Source organism: Phycodurus eques, chromosome 5, assembly GCF_024500275.1.
Source record: "Phycodurus eques isolate BA_2022a chromosome 5, UOR_Pequ_1.1, whole genome shotgun sequence".
Lineage (NCBI taxonomy): Eukaryota > Metazoa > Chordata > Actinopteri > Syngnathiformes > Syngnathidae > Phycodurus > Phycodurus eques.
This window is the reverse complement of record NC_084529.1, coordinates 21,357,342-21,373,735: the sequence shown is the minus strand read 5'-3', so window position 1 is coordinate 21,373,735 and position 16,394 is coordinate 21,357,342. Positions and strand designations below refer to the sequence as shown.

The 16,394-nt window shown below is 39.2% G+C and overlaps 1 protein-coding gene across 6 annotated transcripts in view; it reads left to right on the top strand.

Moving 5' to 3' along the window:
* Positions 1–10,614, top strand: part of cntn1a (contactin 1a) — an 80,915-nt gene extending 70,301 nt beyond the window's left edge. For all 6 annotated transcript variants that reach the window (XM_061678026.1, XM_061678029.1, XM_061678030.1 and 3 more), the window contains exons 19-24: positions 117–351; positions 1,708–1,811; positions 2,783–2,972; positions 3,754–3,866; positions 3,939–4,095; positions 5,552–10,614. In XM_061678026.1, the coding sequence (XP_061534010.1) occupies positions 117–351; positions 1,708–1,811; positions 2,783–2,972; positions 3,754–3,866; positions 3,939–4,095; positions 5,552–5,628 (876 nt within the window). In that variant the 3' untranslated portion in view covers positions 5,629–10,614. The remainder of the gene's footprint in view (positions 1–116; positions 352–1,707; positions 1,812–2,782; positions 2,973–3,753; positions 3,867–3,938; positions 4,096–5,551) is intronic.
* The last annotated feature ends 5,780 nt before the right edge of the window (positions 10,615–16,394 follow it).

The window sequence follows — 16,394 nt, the reverse complement described above, 5'->3', positions numbered from 1 at the left end:
CCGCCATCTAGTGGTTATAAAAAAGGTGTAGCCTTGTAATCCATCGTCCTTCGGGTCCTTTGGTTCTCGCTAATAGCTTCAGTGAATGACATTATTGCCATTGTTATCTTCACCAGCCTGTCCAGGAGCAGTACTACTACGGGCCTTACTTTGGCTACATCGTGGCCTTCAAACCTCGAGCCGGTGTTGAGTGGACACAGGTGACCGTGTCGGACCCCCAAGCCGAACGCTACGTGCACAAAGATCCCTCCATCGCTCCTGCGACAGAGTTCATCGTGAAAATCCAAGCATACAACAGCAAAGGGGAGGGACCCTACAGTCTGCCGCAGACCATTTTTTCCGCGCAAGATGGTGAGCATCACCAGAACTGTGATGGCATCGATCAGTGCCTTCAATTTGGCATCTTCTCACAACGGAGTTCTCATGTGTGGACGTGTAGAATGCACGTCCACACATGCACGATGCACGAGGGTAGAATACCCTCTTGAAAGTGAGCCCCATTTTCTGCTCTCGCCTTTTGTTGGGGGCGATTATTGAGATGTCAACCTTGAACAGATATTAACCTTTACTGAAAGACCACTCGCACACTCAGTCAAGTCAGTTTGCCACAGCAACACTCGAGAGCATGCCATTCAGGGTTTTTTCTGGCCCAAACTGAGGTGGGATCATTCGGAACGTTTAATTGCATGAAATGCCGCCCGTTGGCTCATCAAACATACACATGGGGTTCTATATTCGTAGACAGCAAATCTGCGGCGGGGCGCAAAGGCTGGCTGATTCTGATTTTTGTGCAAGCGCAACGCTTGCCGTGGGTGTTTGCCAATTTGGCAGACCAGTCTGCGCCAAGCTGGGCGTTCTGGCACAGTATGGGTGTGTCGATAAGCGCCTGGCGGAGTGACGAATTTACGCCTGCTCAGACCTCGTCTAACTGCCGGCGCTGGCTTCACCGCTGGTCTAATGCGATTTTGTTGAATTTGATCAGGGCACAGGCAGACATATATTGAGCTCTGTTGAAATATTTACCTTCAAACACAGTAACCCTCTTTAATATTAAATTAAGTACCGGTAATAAATAAAAACAAACGTGCATTGTATACATTGTATAGTGTTAAATGTGGCCCTGTTAAATGAACATATTTAAGTGAACCATTTCACAACCAGATGCTGAATATTTGATCTCCCTATTTTTCATTTAACAAATTATTCTAATCCAGTGGCTCCTGGTCTGCTAACAATGGCTACTTTACAATGTCTTCACATTAGAATGACCAAACAATTCATGCATTTAGATATTTTTTATTATGATGATAAAAACATTATATTACAATTTTGAGTAGAGAGAGTAGCCTCAACACTTCTGCAGTCTGGTAAGGGATCTGCAAGAGCATGCCTTTCTTAGTACTGTATGTCTGAGCCAGGTGAGCCTGTGTGGCTCAAAACCACTGGCTCAGTGTTTTGGGGAAAATCTGGAAAAGTTCATTTATGGAAATTTTAACCTTAACATTGCAATTTAGTGAGTGTGACACTTTACACCAAGTATAGCACACTCACACATATATTTTAGTAAATGGGCTTTTTGACTTAGTTTCAAGGTACTCAATGGCGCTTTGACTCGTTCACCTACTGATGACGCAGCATCAGGAGCAACTGGGGGATTCAGTATCTTGCTCATGGACATGAATTTTGATACTATGTGTCTTGTTCTAGCACTCACCGATGCTCCCGGAAGCATTGACGGCAAAGCGCTCTCTGCCACCGAAGCTGTTGTATGGTGGATCCCTATCTCACAGAGCAACATAGATGGATACCAGGTCAGTACATGAATATTACACACACACAATTAGAAAATGATCTATACAGGCCCCTCTAAGGTGGAACACAATCCATTCCGAGACACTTATAATCCATTTTCCAATAGGAAATATTGAATTAATTCATTCCAGGATCAAATTGTCGCCGTGATCAAACCTTTTTTTTTACTTTTTTGTTTGAAGAAATATTTTCACATTCTTAGCTGTTTTACACATGTAAAACACTAGTCAATTGCTGTTAAAAATAAAATAAAGTCTCTTCACAGAAAGACTCAACACGGCTCACTGTCATGTTTCTTTTGGTTAATATTGTCAATGTAGCCATATTGTCCTGAGCAGCCAGGACAGATGATCTCTGCATTAGCATTTCTGTCACTCGTACATTTGCTGTTCTACCATTATCAAAACATGTTTTTTTTCTGTGGTGGTATAAAAAAAAGCACTTGTAGAGTTAATCCTTTTGATGTGCACTCAGTCGAAGTCGAAAACAACAATAATATACTGTACCACAAAGGTTAGTATGCAGACTCCCGTTTGAAACTGTAGGTGGGTGGGGTCCCATTACTTTTGTCCATATGGCATTTCAATCGCTTGTCCTCATTGCTTGACTGTAAATTGTTACTTAAGTTTAGGTACAGTGCTTTGTTGGTTTATTATACCATAGTTAGAATCTTTTTAAACTAGTATGACAGTGGAAAATGTTAAAATGTTACTAAAGCATTTATGATGGTGACAGATGCAACAGATTATTTCTCTAACAGAAAAGTTACAAGATATATTGACATTTCACATTTTTGTCTAACTTTAGATTCATACTTTTCCTGAGAATTTTGTTCATATTCAGAATTTTGTGAGTGTCAGGTCGACTTTCAAGTTCCAATTGTTTTCAAACACTACCATAGGATATACTACAGTAACTCAGAGCGTATACCTGCTCATTTTTACTCCTGCACCCTGCTCTTGGTTCTCAGGTTAAGTACTGGAGAAAACAGGAAGACAGTGAAGGGGGTGCCCACAGAGTGGTGGTGTCCAGTAGGGAAAACCATACCAGAGTGGACAGAATGAAGCCCGACTCCCTTTACCTCATTGAGATCCGGGGCTACAACTCCGCGGGATATGGGCCGCCCAGCGAGCGCCTTGAGATCCACACCAAGAAACCGCGTAAGTTGTCTATGACGATGTTGTACATAGTGAACCTTTATTTTTATCGTTTATTTATTCTTTTTATTTTATTTGTGGTTTGCTATTCACAAATTACCATCCATCCATCCATTTTTCTACCGCTTATCCGAGGTCGGGTCACGGAGGCAGTAGCTTTAGCAGGGAAGCCCAGACTTCCCTCTCCCCAGCCACTTCCTCCAGCTCTTCCGAGGGGATCCCGAGCCGTTCCAAAACAAGGCGAGAGACGTAGTCTCTCCAGCGTGTCTTGGGTCGTGCCCGTGGTCTCCTCCCGGTGGGACATGCCCTCACCAGGGAGGCGTCCAGGGAGGAGCTAAATTAACGTATTTGCTTGTTGTTCCCTGTGGAAGCTGCTTGCAAAGCGCTGGCAAATAGGAAAGTAGTATTTGGCATCAAGAAAGTTTGTTGAAGTGATGCATCTCGACTGTTCTATGATCTTTGAATGTCGGGGAGGAGCTAAGTTAAGCCGGGGTTGTTACGGAGAATCTTCGCCATGTGCATGTTTTTGCTCTGCTTCGTGGCTATTAAAAATCTCACGCAAACAAACAAATTTTACTAAACTGTTTTGGTCCCATAGTTTGTGGTATATTTTTGTTTTTTTGTTTTTTTATAAACATTTTGGGCGGGGGTCAATTACTCCCGGTTTTTCACTATTTGCGGCTGGCCAACAAATAGCTCTGGTTTACTGTAAGAAGTACTTCACCTTATTAGGTCGTCCCACATTAATCATTGTTGTTGTTGTTATTTATTTTTATTTCTTCAGCTCCTGGTCAAGCCCCTAGAATCATAAGTAAAAAGTTCAAGGGCAAGTTGGTAAACGTCGCCTGGGAACACGTGGAGACGCTGGCAAACGAGGCACCAGTGGACGGTTACAAAGTGAGTGCACAAATTTATGAAATTGGCTTGAGTTGACTTTTGCCGACTTTAGCACGTGTGCTTTGTGTGCAGGTGTTGTACAGGCCGCAGGGTCAATCCACAGGCACGCTGTACATTACCAAATGGCGGCACATTGAACTCCCCCTCTTTGAAAACGAGACCTACGTGGTGGAGGTCCGAGCGTATACGGAGGGCGGCGACGGAGCTCTGTCACATATCTTCATTATGGGTAATGCAACTAGAACTTATTTTGGTTTCTTAAGTGAGAGCTGAACATAGCAATCTTACATACACAGGACTTTGCTGATATTATGTGTTCACTGCTGGCCAAACATTTGCACATTAAATTATAAAGGGTTCAAAGTTGGCAGCAGGCTATAATTTGTCACAGTGAGATAGTTCCCATAAGCCAGAATGGGAATGTCACTCCAGATTTCAGAGCACAAGGCTCAGATATGAAATTTTACACGACGTAACGAAAGCCCTGACTCCTGACTCTCAATTTCTTCTGACACTAATAATTGGCTTAATCCCATGCAATTGATCTTGATTAGAGGAGGAATTCACTCCAGTGGTGCTGTTATCGTCTGATCTAGATGCACCTGACAGACAATTTGCTCACTTGACAAATGCAGGACAGTAGAGGGATTAAGCATAATGCAGCAGAAAATAGCATAGTTTAGTGCAAAAAGTAACGTAACATAGCATCATGTAGCATTGTATAATGTGATATAACGTAGCTAAACGAAACATGAGGTAACATAGGGCAACGTACGATAACAATGTCACGTAAAACAACACAATGTAAGACATTGTAACGTAATGAAACATAACGTATAATTGAATGGAATGTAACGCACGCAACATAATACAACAAAGTGCCATAACATGTCATAATATAACAGAGCATAACACAGCGTAATATAGCGTAACATAACGTAACATAATGTAACATATCGTAACATAACGTTACCTAACAGAACGTAACGCAGCAGAATATAACGTAATCTTACATAACTGAACATAAAGTAAAATAATGTGACAAGTCGCAATGTAACACAACATAATGCATTGTAGAAAGACAGAACACAATGCAAAATAATGTAACTTAACTATTGTAATATTAGTAGTATTTGCAGAGTATTGCACAACATAATACGGTACCACAGCATAAAATAATGTAACATAATGCATAACATAAGGTAACTCAAACCAGTGTAACAAGTTACAGTATATTACATAACAGAACTAAATGTAAGAAAGAGAGATAACATAATGTAACTCTTACAATAACATACCGCACCACAGTACAGTATAACATAATGTGACCAAAATGCGACCAAATAAATATAATGTAAATATAATGTAACTTGAGGGAACAGAATATATAACACGACATAAAGTAAGATAACTTAGCACTACAGAAAATATGACATAATGTAATGCACCATAATATACTGTAAGGTGAACCTACCTACATAAGGTAGCATAAAGGAACGTAACATAATAACGCAGCACATAATAACTTAGCATAACTTGGTAACATGCTGTAACAAAGTCGTTAGGTAACGCAACTAAATCGATGCAAACTTCACACAAATAATAACATACAGTATTAATGGAAGATGTTATTACAGTGGAATGTTATGTCGTCAAAGTGACATTTGCGCATGTGTGTCTCACAGGAGGAAGTATCATGGCCACCCAGCCTCTCAGCACACTCGGCCTTCTCCTGGTGGCCGTTCTCTGCCTGAACCTCTGAATGTAGCACCATCTTTCTCTTCGCCTCCACGTGAAGAACACTATTTTACGGTTGACCACCTAGATGGACTTTTGGGACTCTTTTCACAATTGTTCGGTTCCTCTCATTCCAACTCTTCCCCCTTCCGGAAGATTCTTGTGGGAATAGATGGAAACACACGGAAATGGGCATCCCTTATTTATCCATAAAAAGCCTCTTTGGAGGAGTATCAAAGGAGCTCTGTCAACTTTTTGAAATATGCCTTATGTAAATGTCTGCACTAATCTTTCACAATAACTTCTTTCAAAACACATCAGTTTTGGGATTTGTTTTTTTTATACAAACGAAATACAGGAAGTCCTCGAGTTACGACGTACTCGACCTACGAAGTTTCGACTTTACGACGCCCGTGCCTCGTCCGCCATTTTGCTATGCTAAGTGTTTCTGCTTAGCAGAAACACTTAGCATAGTGCTTATCTGTGTTTGTGCACCCGGAGTATCTTTGCCTTTTTCGCCCTCCTTTTTTCACACTCTCAGCAGTAATGGTAAGTACAGCATCTTATTTTTTTTTTATTTTTATGTATTTTAGTTTCTTTATACAAAGTGTTAACCTTTCCTGCTACGGTCACCTGACCGTGGTCGGGAGATGCAGGGGAGACGCCTTCTCCAGGGCCGAGGTTGTCCTCCTCGGGGTTAACTCCCTTCTCTCGTTGCACAGCTGAGCTGGGTGGCGGCAACAATAAAGGCACGAAGCACCGATGTGCTGCTTTAATGACTTTATTAGCTCCTCTGCACATTCGACTCTTCCCCGGTCGCCGTCACGACACTTGCCACTGTACACACTCGCACCTGCGCGCACTCCTTCCTCCTTCACAGTCCCGTCTCACTCACACATCGACGCACGCGCCCACACACACTGAGTTTGCTGTCACAATCACGTGGGACAATACCCGTAACAGAAGTATTTTGACGTAAATTTCGACTTTAACGGTGAAATCCGACTTACGCGGCAATTCGGGTTACGTCGCCAGCGTAGGAACGGAACTCGTTCGTAAATCGAGGACTTCCTGTAATCCACACTGCATCCCATACTTTGGAGCTCAACAATCATCTGTGAAGGATAAGTGCACGCGTTTACGAGTATCTCTATACTGTACGTCTTTCTTTACCTGCACTTCAGTTCCATTTTAGCGTTTGTTTTCATACTAAAAGTGAAGTACGGCCTCTGTTAAGTGGATACAGTTAAAGCAAAGCTCAACCTGCCCAACCATTGCTTAACCTCATTGAAAAAAAAGACTCCACATGGTCAAGTCAATACAGTATTTCCTAATGTAATGGCCAGGGATGCAGAGAGTACCAGGCTTCTTTTAGAGGTTAGGCATTCACTAAAAAGAGGGTTTGAATTGTACAAATTAACTTTTAGAAAAGCAGTGTATATATTTTTAATCATATTCAAATAATGATACTGAATTCAAACGATATTTATTAGATTAAATACAACTCCAATTCCAATGAAGTTTGGACGTTGTGTTAAACATAAATAAAAACAGAATACAATGATTTGCAACAATCATGTTCAACCATTCTGCACGTGTTACAACAGCGTGGCTTCGTAGTAAAAGAGTGCGAGTACTAGACTGAACTGCCTGTCTCCCATTGAAAATGTGTGGCGCATTATGAAGCGTAAAATACGACATCGGAGAACCCGGACTGTTGAATAGCTGAAGCTGCACATCAAGCAAGAATGGGAAAGAATTCCATCTGCAAAGCTTCAACAATTAGTGTCCTCCGTTCCCAAACGTTTATTGAATGTTGTTAAAAGAAAAGGTGATGTAACACAGTGGTAAACATGACCCTGTCCCAGCTTTTTTGGAACGTGTTGCAGCCATAAAATTCTAAGTTTATGATTATTTGCTAAAAACAATCAAGTTTATCAGTTTGAACATGAAATATCTTGTCTTTGTAGTGTATTCAATGAAATATAGGTTGAACATGATTTGCAAATCATTGTATTCTGTTCTTATTTATGTTTAACACAACGTCCCAACACCATTGGAATTGGGGTTGCATATGTAATATATTATTTAGTTTTTCCCCAATCCCATTTAGCAGCATTTTCTGGGAAGCTCTTTCTTCAGCTTTACAGATGCCACTTCCGCTCTGCAGGCGGTGTGTGTGTTGCACATTTTCATAGGAACAGTAATTACGTTTATTTGGGGTGCGACGTTTGTTTAATCAAATGGACTAATTGAGGCTTAGAATGGAGGCTACTGTTTGAGGAAATATGGTACTTAAATCCTTTGTGTTTACTATTTTTATCAGTTGTATGCTGCCAACTTTTGGGGGAACCATTTTGGACAGAGTGCATTAATGGTTAGTATGTCTGCCTCACAGTTCTGAAGTTCTGGGTTTGAATCTCCGTTCTGGCCTTCCTGTGTGGAGTTTGCATTTTCTCCACATCTCCTTAGGTGTGAATGTGAATGTGAATGCTTGTTTGTCCACAGTACACCACTCACAAAAGGTTAAAGGTATTCAGTTTTCGGGTGAATACTGTTTGAATACAAATTCTAATTGAACCGACAAATATATTGGCCGATTCATGGATCAAATGCCTATTGTGAATTTTTCCATTCAGTTCCTTGATTGAGAACAGCAAGCTGTGCAAAACCTACTGAAACATTAAACAGCTGGTCGTGTATTTAAAAGTATAGAGAAGGTCAAATTAAGTTCACTTGTCAAGATTATAGTACATTTTAGGTTCATTCTGAAATTTCACCCGAAATCCCAATTATTTCTACATTTTTGTGAGTAGTGCCTGTGATTTGCTGGCAACCTCTCACCCAAAGTCAGTTGGGATAGTTTGCAGCGCACCCAGCACCCAAATAAGCACAAATGCTATAAAAAGTAAATGTCACCATCCTGGGCAGTGGGGAGCATTTATTTGAGTTGCGGTGTTTATTTATTCAAGTGGACGACAAACCCAGTGACTAATTGAGGTACAGTTTCCATTGAAGTTGAGGCTACTATTTGAGGTAATACGGTACTTTTATCAATTGTATGCTGGCAGCTTTCACGGGAACAATTTGGGTTGAATGGGCTCCCGGTGCACAAATTAAGGCATTCTTCTTCAATTTGTACTTCCTGTAGGTGTAACGACCATCTACTTTTTGTCCTTCAAGTGTACTTAGGGCCGCAGAAAACGCTCTGATCTTCGGACGGCAGCAATGATTCAGCTAAAATGTACGCGGGTGAACAAAGCACACCACAGAAGTTTATGAACTTAGTACTCAGACATGAGCAGAGGAGGCCCTCAACATGCTGACACTGCCAGACTAACTGTTTGCTGTAACATTACCAACTGGGGAAGCACAAAAGCAGATGCTTGGACTGAAAGTGAGAGAGGACGTTATTATCAACACAGGAAAAGTCATCTTCTGTCCTGGCATGTGACTCTGAGTGACTTTAATTTATGATGCTCAATGCTTAGAAGGTTTTGTTTTGGATGAGAGCCACTTTTTTCACAGGCTGCATTGTCACAGATTAGCAGTTTTAATAATTTAGATGGATTTAACTGAGTATCTGTATAGCTCCTCATTCATTTGTGTTGTTTGTTCATGAGTCAACTGGATTGAATGATTTGTTGACATTGAAGCATATGCAAGAATGCTGACAATATATCCATGCTTGTTGGCTTGAGCTATGTTTGCTTTGGCTGGATCATAAAAAATGCGTCGGAATCGGTTGGTTTTTTAAAAATTTATTTTAATTTTTATTTTATTTTTTAAATGTGCGAAGTTTCCATCACGCAGTCCAGTACAGTTCGGTTTGCCACGGTACGCTTCAGATTGGTGTAATCCAGCCAATCTCTGTGGCCCAATCGGTGGACAACAACGTCTCTAGCTTTTCCCTACACAGGCAAACTGTTTCGTACTGATCCAAAAAGGCCTGATATTTTGGGACATTTAGAATGAAAACGTCAATGTGTACCCAACTCAACCCAGCCATTCTGCTAAGCGGAAGCTTCGGCTATATCATGAAAAAAAATATCGGAATCAGTTTGTGTGGTTTTTTTTTTATTATGTGTAAATTTTCCACCAAGCCTTACAGTTCGGATCAGAGCGCCATGGTACGATTCAGATTGGAAAGCCTGGTAATACGCAGACTGGAGATAACGGCGACATTTACTGTAAATAGTGTGACACAAACAAACCAACCAACAAATGCAACAAACGACGTAAGATCATGTTTCATGATACGTAATATATATTAAAAACAACAAAGAACTGAATTTAAGTGAACTGAACATACCTTTAGTGATAAGTGGAAACAGGGCTGTAGCTTTGTGCCCAAGAGTAATTGTTTTTAGTTAGTGACACTGGTGCCAATTTAGCACTTATCTCATTTATACGTGGCAAGGTTTTTTTCCCCATAACAGGACAACACGCCTAGCTCATTCTTACTACCATGTTTTATTGTTACGAAACAGACAATAATGCTCATTATTTTCCCCAAACATTATCCATGTCGTGTGTCCATTTACAACGTTTTATTTTTTATTTTTACAATTTGAACTTCCCTCAATCGAAGGATGAAAATGCTGCATTTAGATTGGATGGCGGCCATGCTTTCAATGTTGTGACCATCCACCGCAAAGTGCTTCTCCCAGTTTCCCCCTTCCATGCAACAGATGAGCGCAAAGGGTTGCCAAATGCAATGCATGATTGCCTTGAAAGTTAGTGAAAAAAATGTTTCTTTCAAAACTGTGGCGCTCACATTCTAACGTGAATGAGAGATACATTCCACCCTGCGTGGCATCCCTTTTCCGGCAACAGAGTGTCCCAGCTAAACCTAATCTGTGCTTTCGTTGCTTGTCATGAACGGTTTGGGAGTGTTTTTGTTTTGTTTTGTTTTTTTCTAGAAGCATCTAAAGCTTAGTTGCCACACATATGGGATCAAACTGGAACTGCTCGTTGGCTGAACAAGAAACAATAAAAGTGTAGTCAACTATTGTATTGTTTATTTTGGGATCAATTATTGGTTACACATACGAGAAGTGGGGATTTTGAATGACATGACTTGACTCAAGTGCCACTTAAATCACCAAATTTAGGACTTGAGACTTGCTTGTCTAAAACATATGACTCTGCTTGACTTTGATTTGAACTACATGACTTAACAAGCCTTTTTATAATTGAAAATGTACATTTCCAAAATAGTGTGCCTTTTGTTTTTAGAGCTCCAAAGATTATTATATCTCTATTAAAGGATTATGTTTTTGATACATTCAGGGGGAAAGAATGGCAATATGCAAGGTTTGCAACTGAGATTTTAGAGAGACAAGAAACACATCTGACTTCATCCTTTACTATAAAACCAACAAATGACAGGTAAGCTACGCTACCTCCTGGCGAGTCAAGCGCCCTCCCGTCATGAAGCCGCTGCAGTGTGGCACGTCCAGTAAAAAGACACACAAGCGATAGTGTGACAAAGTATCACTTCAGTTTTATTATGGTATTCTGAAAAAGCAGTCTCTTATTTCATTTGACTCACTTTATTTTATCATTACCAGACAGAGGTAACGTTGCACCCATACTTGACGGTCTTCTTCATCTCTTATTTTTTGTCTTCTCAACTGTTGTAGTCCTCTTACATTGTGCCCCCTAGAATTCAGACTCAGACTCTACATAACTGGCATGACTAGCGTTACAGGCTACATTCAGAGAAATGTGCGGCAAGACTGTTACGCTATGTTACAAGACTGTTACGCTATGTTTATGATATATTTAATGAGACACACAACTACAACTACAACAAGAAAATAACACTAAGGGTAAACGAAAGAGAAAATAAGGCGTACGAAAAATGGAAATTAGGACATCGTGTGTGGTCGCTGGGCTAAACTAAATGAGCGTGTGAGCGTTTAATGCGTCGAGTCAGAGCGAGAGAATGCAAAAGTTGGGATTTTGTGTGAAGCTCGTAATTTCCCCACAATTATTACGCACTGATGTTGTACGTCATAGTAAGGATTGCAGTGTCGACGCACGAACGCTGATCAGCTGGTCTTCGGGGTGGTCTTCAGAAACAGAAACAGGTTTGGTTGAAGTAAAACCAGATGCACAAAAATAAAAAGAAGTAGGAAAGGAAATTTGTCCCATTTGGGATGCGCTCATAACTTCCCTGCCGGTTGACCCGCTGCCGAGGGCCCTCAGAGGCGTCCGGGATGTCGGCATTTGCTCGTTGATGCCCCACCGACCCATCGTGGCTAGGTAAAGCGAACGGAGCCTCAATGTCGACTTCTTCGATCAAAACCAAGCTGGCGGCGGGTGTTCGCGCACGTGGTGGCACCCGGAGGTGCCCGAGGACAAAAGGGGAACAAAAGAAGGGGGAGGGGTGCCCGGAGCCTGCCAGCACAGAAGGAAAAAGAAGCCTCAACTCAACTCAGCTCAACTCTACTCTGACTGTGAGTTTAGAGTTAAATACCCCAACATTTCGTACTGTTTGATTTCAAATCATGAACAGCTTTCAAAATCATGCAGAGGACCTGTCAAAGTGGGAATGGGGACACAGACGCCAAGGCATACATTTGGAATATTTCTACAGAGTTTGCAAGATATAAAAACGGACATTTTATCTTCTGTTAACAAACATCAGAGGCACGTCCACAAGTTCTGGCGCTTGCAGTTCCTCTCAACGGCAGTGGGTGGAGCCTCACGTGCATCGGTGGATATTAACCACATCGTTTTCCCCAACCATTTCCTAGTCGCCGTCTCACAGCAGGGCAAGCGTGGAGGAGTGGGAGTTCTCAGGTGTCGCGAGTCTCTGTGACGCCTCAAAGTTGCGGCTTGCATGTCCGCTTCAATGATTATACACCAAACAGATCCAAAGGATTTTAAGCTGCATTTCATCAATCTGTCAAAATGTCCACGCCGTCTTAAGCAAAAACATCTGCTGGACTTTAGTGTCCTATTAGGTGTCCAGCAGATGAAAAGATTTATGATAGCACTTTAACTCATGCATCAAGTTTAACCGGATAATGCAACACATTACTCTGAATGTATTAAGAATGCAATGTAATTAATTAAGAGTGGTTATTCATTACAAATAATACACAACCTAAAATATCTTAAATGAACACACTTTGAACTTTGAAAATGTATTCACTTAAATGACTACTGTGCTTCATATTTCCATATGATATAAGTCACAGGGAGACATTTGCAGATTGTAATTTTCTTTGAAAGTGTACGCTTCTCCTTCTTTAGACAACAACAACAACAACAAAACACGCTGTCAAAACAGTGCACGCTACATTAGAAGGAGATGCCAGACACCTGAAATGTAAGCACACATCCTAGAAAAGTCTAAAATATGCCATACAGTGTCAGTCAGTGAAGACTAATAACAATTCACAACCATAATAATGCATGGATGGGACTGGCCAATGGAAACAGTCTTTCTGTACGTATTGTGCAGCAGAATTCACCAAACGTTGGATTGTTGGCCCACTTATAGGGACCGGAACAGCAGTGAAAATAAAAGAGAGGTAGATATTTTGAGAGGCTCGCCCAAACCGCATAGATAATAATTTTAAACCATGTCACGAACTCATTTTTCACCTGTTATGCATAAATCAGTAGAAAAAAAGTGAATTTTGATGACATGGGATCTTTAAATCTACACTTACCCAGTCAGTAAAAACTGAGCACTTTTATCTTTGTGACTGTCTATCTATTGGTCACTTTCGCTTCACAACACTGAGTTTGACGATATTCAAATGAAGTAATGTTAATGACATTTATAAAACAAAACAATATATAAGTGTAGTAAATATTTTGACAAAAAAAAGGGGGGGGGGGTCATAGTTCAAATGAGAAGCAGCGGAGGGTGAAAGGTGAGTCAGCGCAACGACGTCACGAATCTCCCGCCTCGGAGTCGGCTGAGCTGGACTGCGAACGCTTTCGAAGCTTCTAAAGTGTCCAAACTTCGTCCCGAGTGGAAGCACTGTGACAAACTATATGCGCCACACTTTGCCGACAAAAACCACTAAGGGTCGAATCCGGAAGTAAGGATGGAACCGCAAACAAAAAGGGACACGGCGACCCGGGCAAATTGTCAGCGGGGAAGCGGGCAGCCCCAAGCCGACGAGAAGGACTCTCGGGCGGGGTGCGTGGGCCAGCTGCTCGCGCTGACCGGCGCCCTGGAGGAGAGAAGAGCGACTTGGGCACAGCGAGCTCAGCTGTTGAGGTTGGAAGAGGCTGTGAAGCAGCCGGGGGATCAGCTCTGGAGGCTCCACCAGTGTTTAGTGCACATGGACAGCATTGCACTGCAGCTCTTTGACTACTACCAGGTAAGTTCGCAGCGCCATGTACGTGTAATTCCAGAATTGGTGGACAAGTTAGTCACCCCCCAAAAAAGCAGTACACTTTTTCGGAGATAATTTATTTGTCATTCATTTTTATAGTTTGCTATGTTTGGTACCCTGTTCAGGCACCTGAAAAACATACATTTAAAAAAATAAATATAGTATTGATAATATATATAATAATAAAGTATTGATGAATAAATAATTTGAAGAAAACAAGTTTGATTGTGCCTGAACACGAATTTAATTGTAGTGTTCCTCTCATTACAGTAACAGGGTTGCAAATCAATGCTAATGTTAGAATTTTTGCTGAAGCGAATGCTAGCTTTGTTAGTTACTATGCTAACTGGTCAAGAACAAACTTCGCAGTACAATTTAATATATATATATATATATATATATATATATATATGTATATGTGTATATATATATATATATATGTATATATATATGTATATGTGTATATATATATATATATGTATATATATATGTATATGTGTATATATATATATATATGTATATATATATGTATATGTATATATATATATATATATGTATATGTATATATATATGTATATATATATATATATATGTATGTATATATATATATATATATATATATGTATATATATATATATATATATATATGTATATATATATATATATATGTATATATATATATATATATATATATATGTACATATATATATATATATATATATATATATACATATATATATATATATATATATATGTATATATATATATATATATATATATATATATATATATATGTATATATATATATATATATATATATGTATATATATATATATGTATATGTATATATATATATATATATGTATATATATATATATGTATATGTATATATATATATATATGTATATATATATATGTATATGTATATATATATATATATATGTATATATATATATATGTATATGTATATATATATATATATGTATATATATATATATATATATACATATATATATATATATATATATATATATATGTATATATATATATATATATATATATATATGTATATATATATATATATATATATATATATATATATGTATATATATATATATATATATATATATATATATATATATATATACATATATGTATATATATATATGTATATATATATATGTATATATATATATGTATATATATATATATATATATATATGTATATATATATATATATGTTATTGCCTTTTTCTGACGATGAGTATCAGGTAGGGGTTAGGTGACTCCCGTTTTTTTTCAAGTCGCCACTAACGTGATGAAAGTCGAGTCAACGTCGACTACTCGCTGAAGACGTGCTTGATATTTTTTCAGTACTGTAATTTAAAAACATCAAAGGAGGAGTGAGAGATTTGTATAGAATTTACAACGGACAGCGCATACATCTAATTTATGTAGAATATACACGTTACAACATCGATGTGGGTTGGGTGAATGCTCGTGTCAGGCACTGGTATTTCCGGCCAGAGAAAAAAAAGTTCTAGATCGCTCTGTGCTTGCCGTGGGGACAGCCAGGTAACGTTCGCACAACTCGGTCAAATAGAAAAACCTGTCCTCATGTAGAGCCCAACACAGCAGCCAGTTGAATGCTGGGAATCTGCGGTATTTGGAAATAATCACAGACGTCTTCGTGTGCAATGGGATAAATCCCACATCTCCACCAAATTGATAGTGTGGGCCGAAAGGGTTCTTCACTATCCTGCTGGAGCGTGGCTGTTTTCCCCTTGACTGCATCTCCCTCACTTACCAAACCTGGCATTCAGAAATAAAAGACATTTTAATTGAATTAAGGCATCATTAAGGCTAACCCTAACCCAAAAAGATTTGATGAGACGAGTCGACATCATGCTTTAAATGTCTTTGTTGAGATGTGAAATTAACAAATCGACAAGTCTGTAACAGGTTTGAGTGACTGTTGAAAACCCAGGATCACTCATGGTCAGAGCAATTACTGTAATTTCTTGTATATAATGCGCACCCATGTATAATACGCACCCCCAAAGTTGATCTCAAAATTCTGGAAAACCCTTGTACCAATGTATAATGCATTTTTACAATGCATAATTTTGCTTCTACCCATTTGATCAAAACATGAAGTATTATCTGTTTTTTTTCAAAGAATTATTCTGAATTATTCTGCACTTCATTTGAACACCTAATACTTTTTTTATTTACTTGCTCTTATTTTGAAATTCACAGCCCTACTTTTATTTAGTAAATTAGAAAACACACAGTTTGATAACACAGGCAGAATTTATAAAATGTGTGCAATTCTTTAAAGAAAACATGAAGAACCAGGCAAAACACATTTAATTGTATTTTAATGGGATTCAAATTAAACGGTCAAGCATTTCAGAAAAGCATT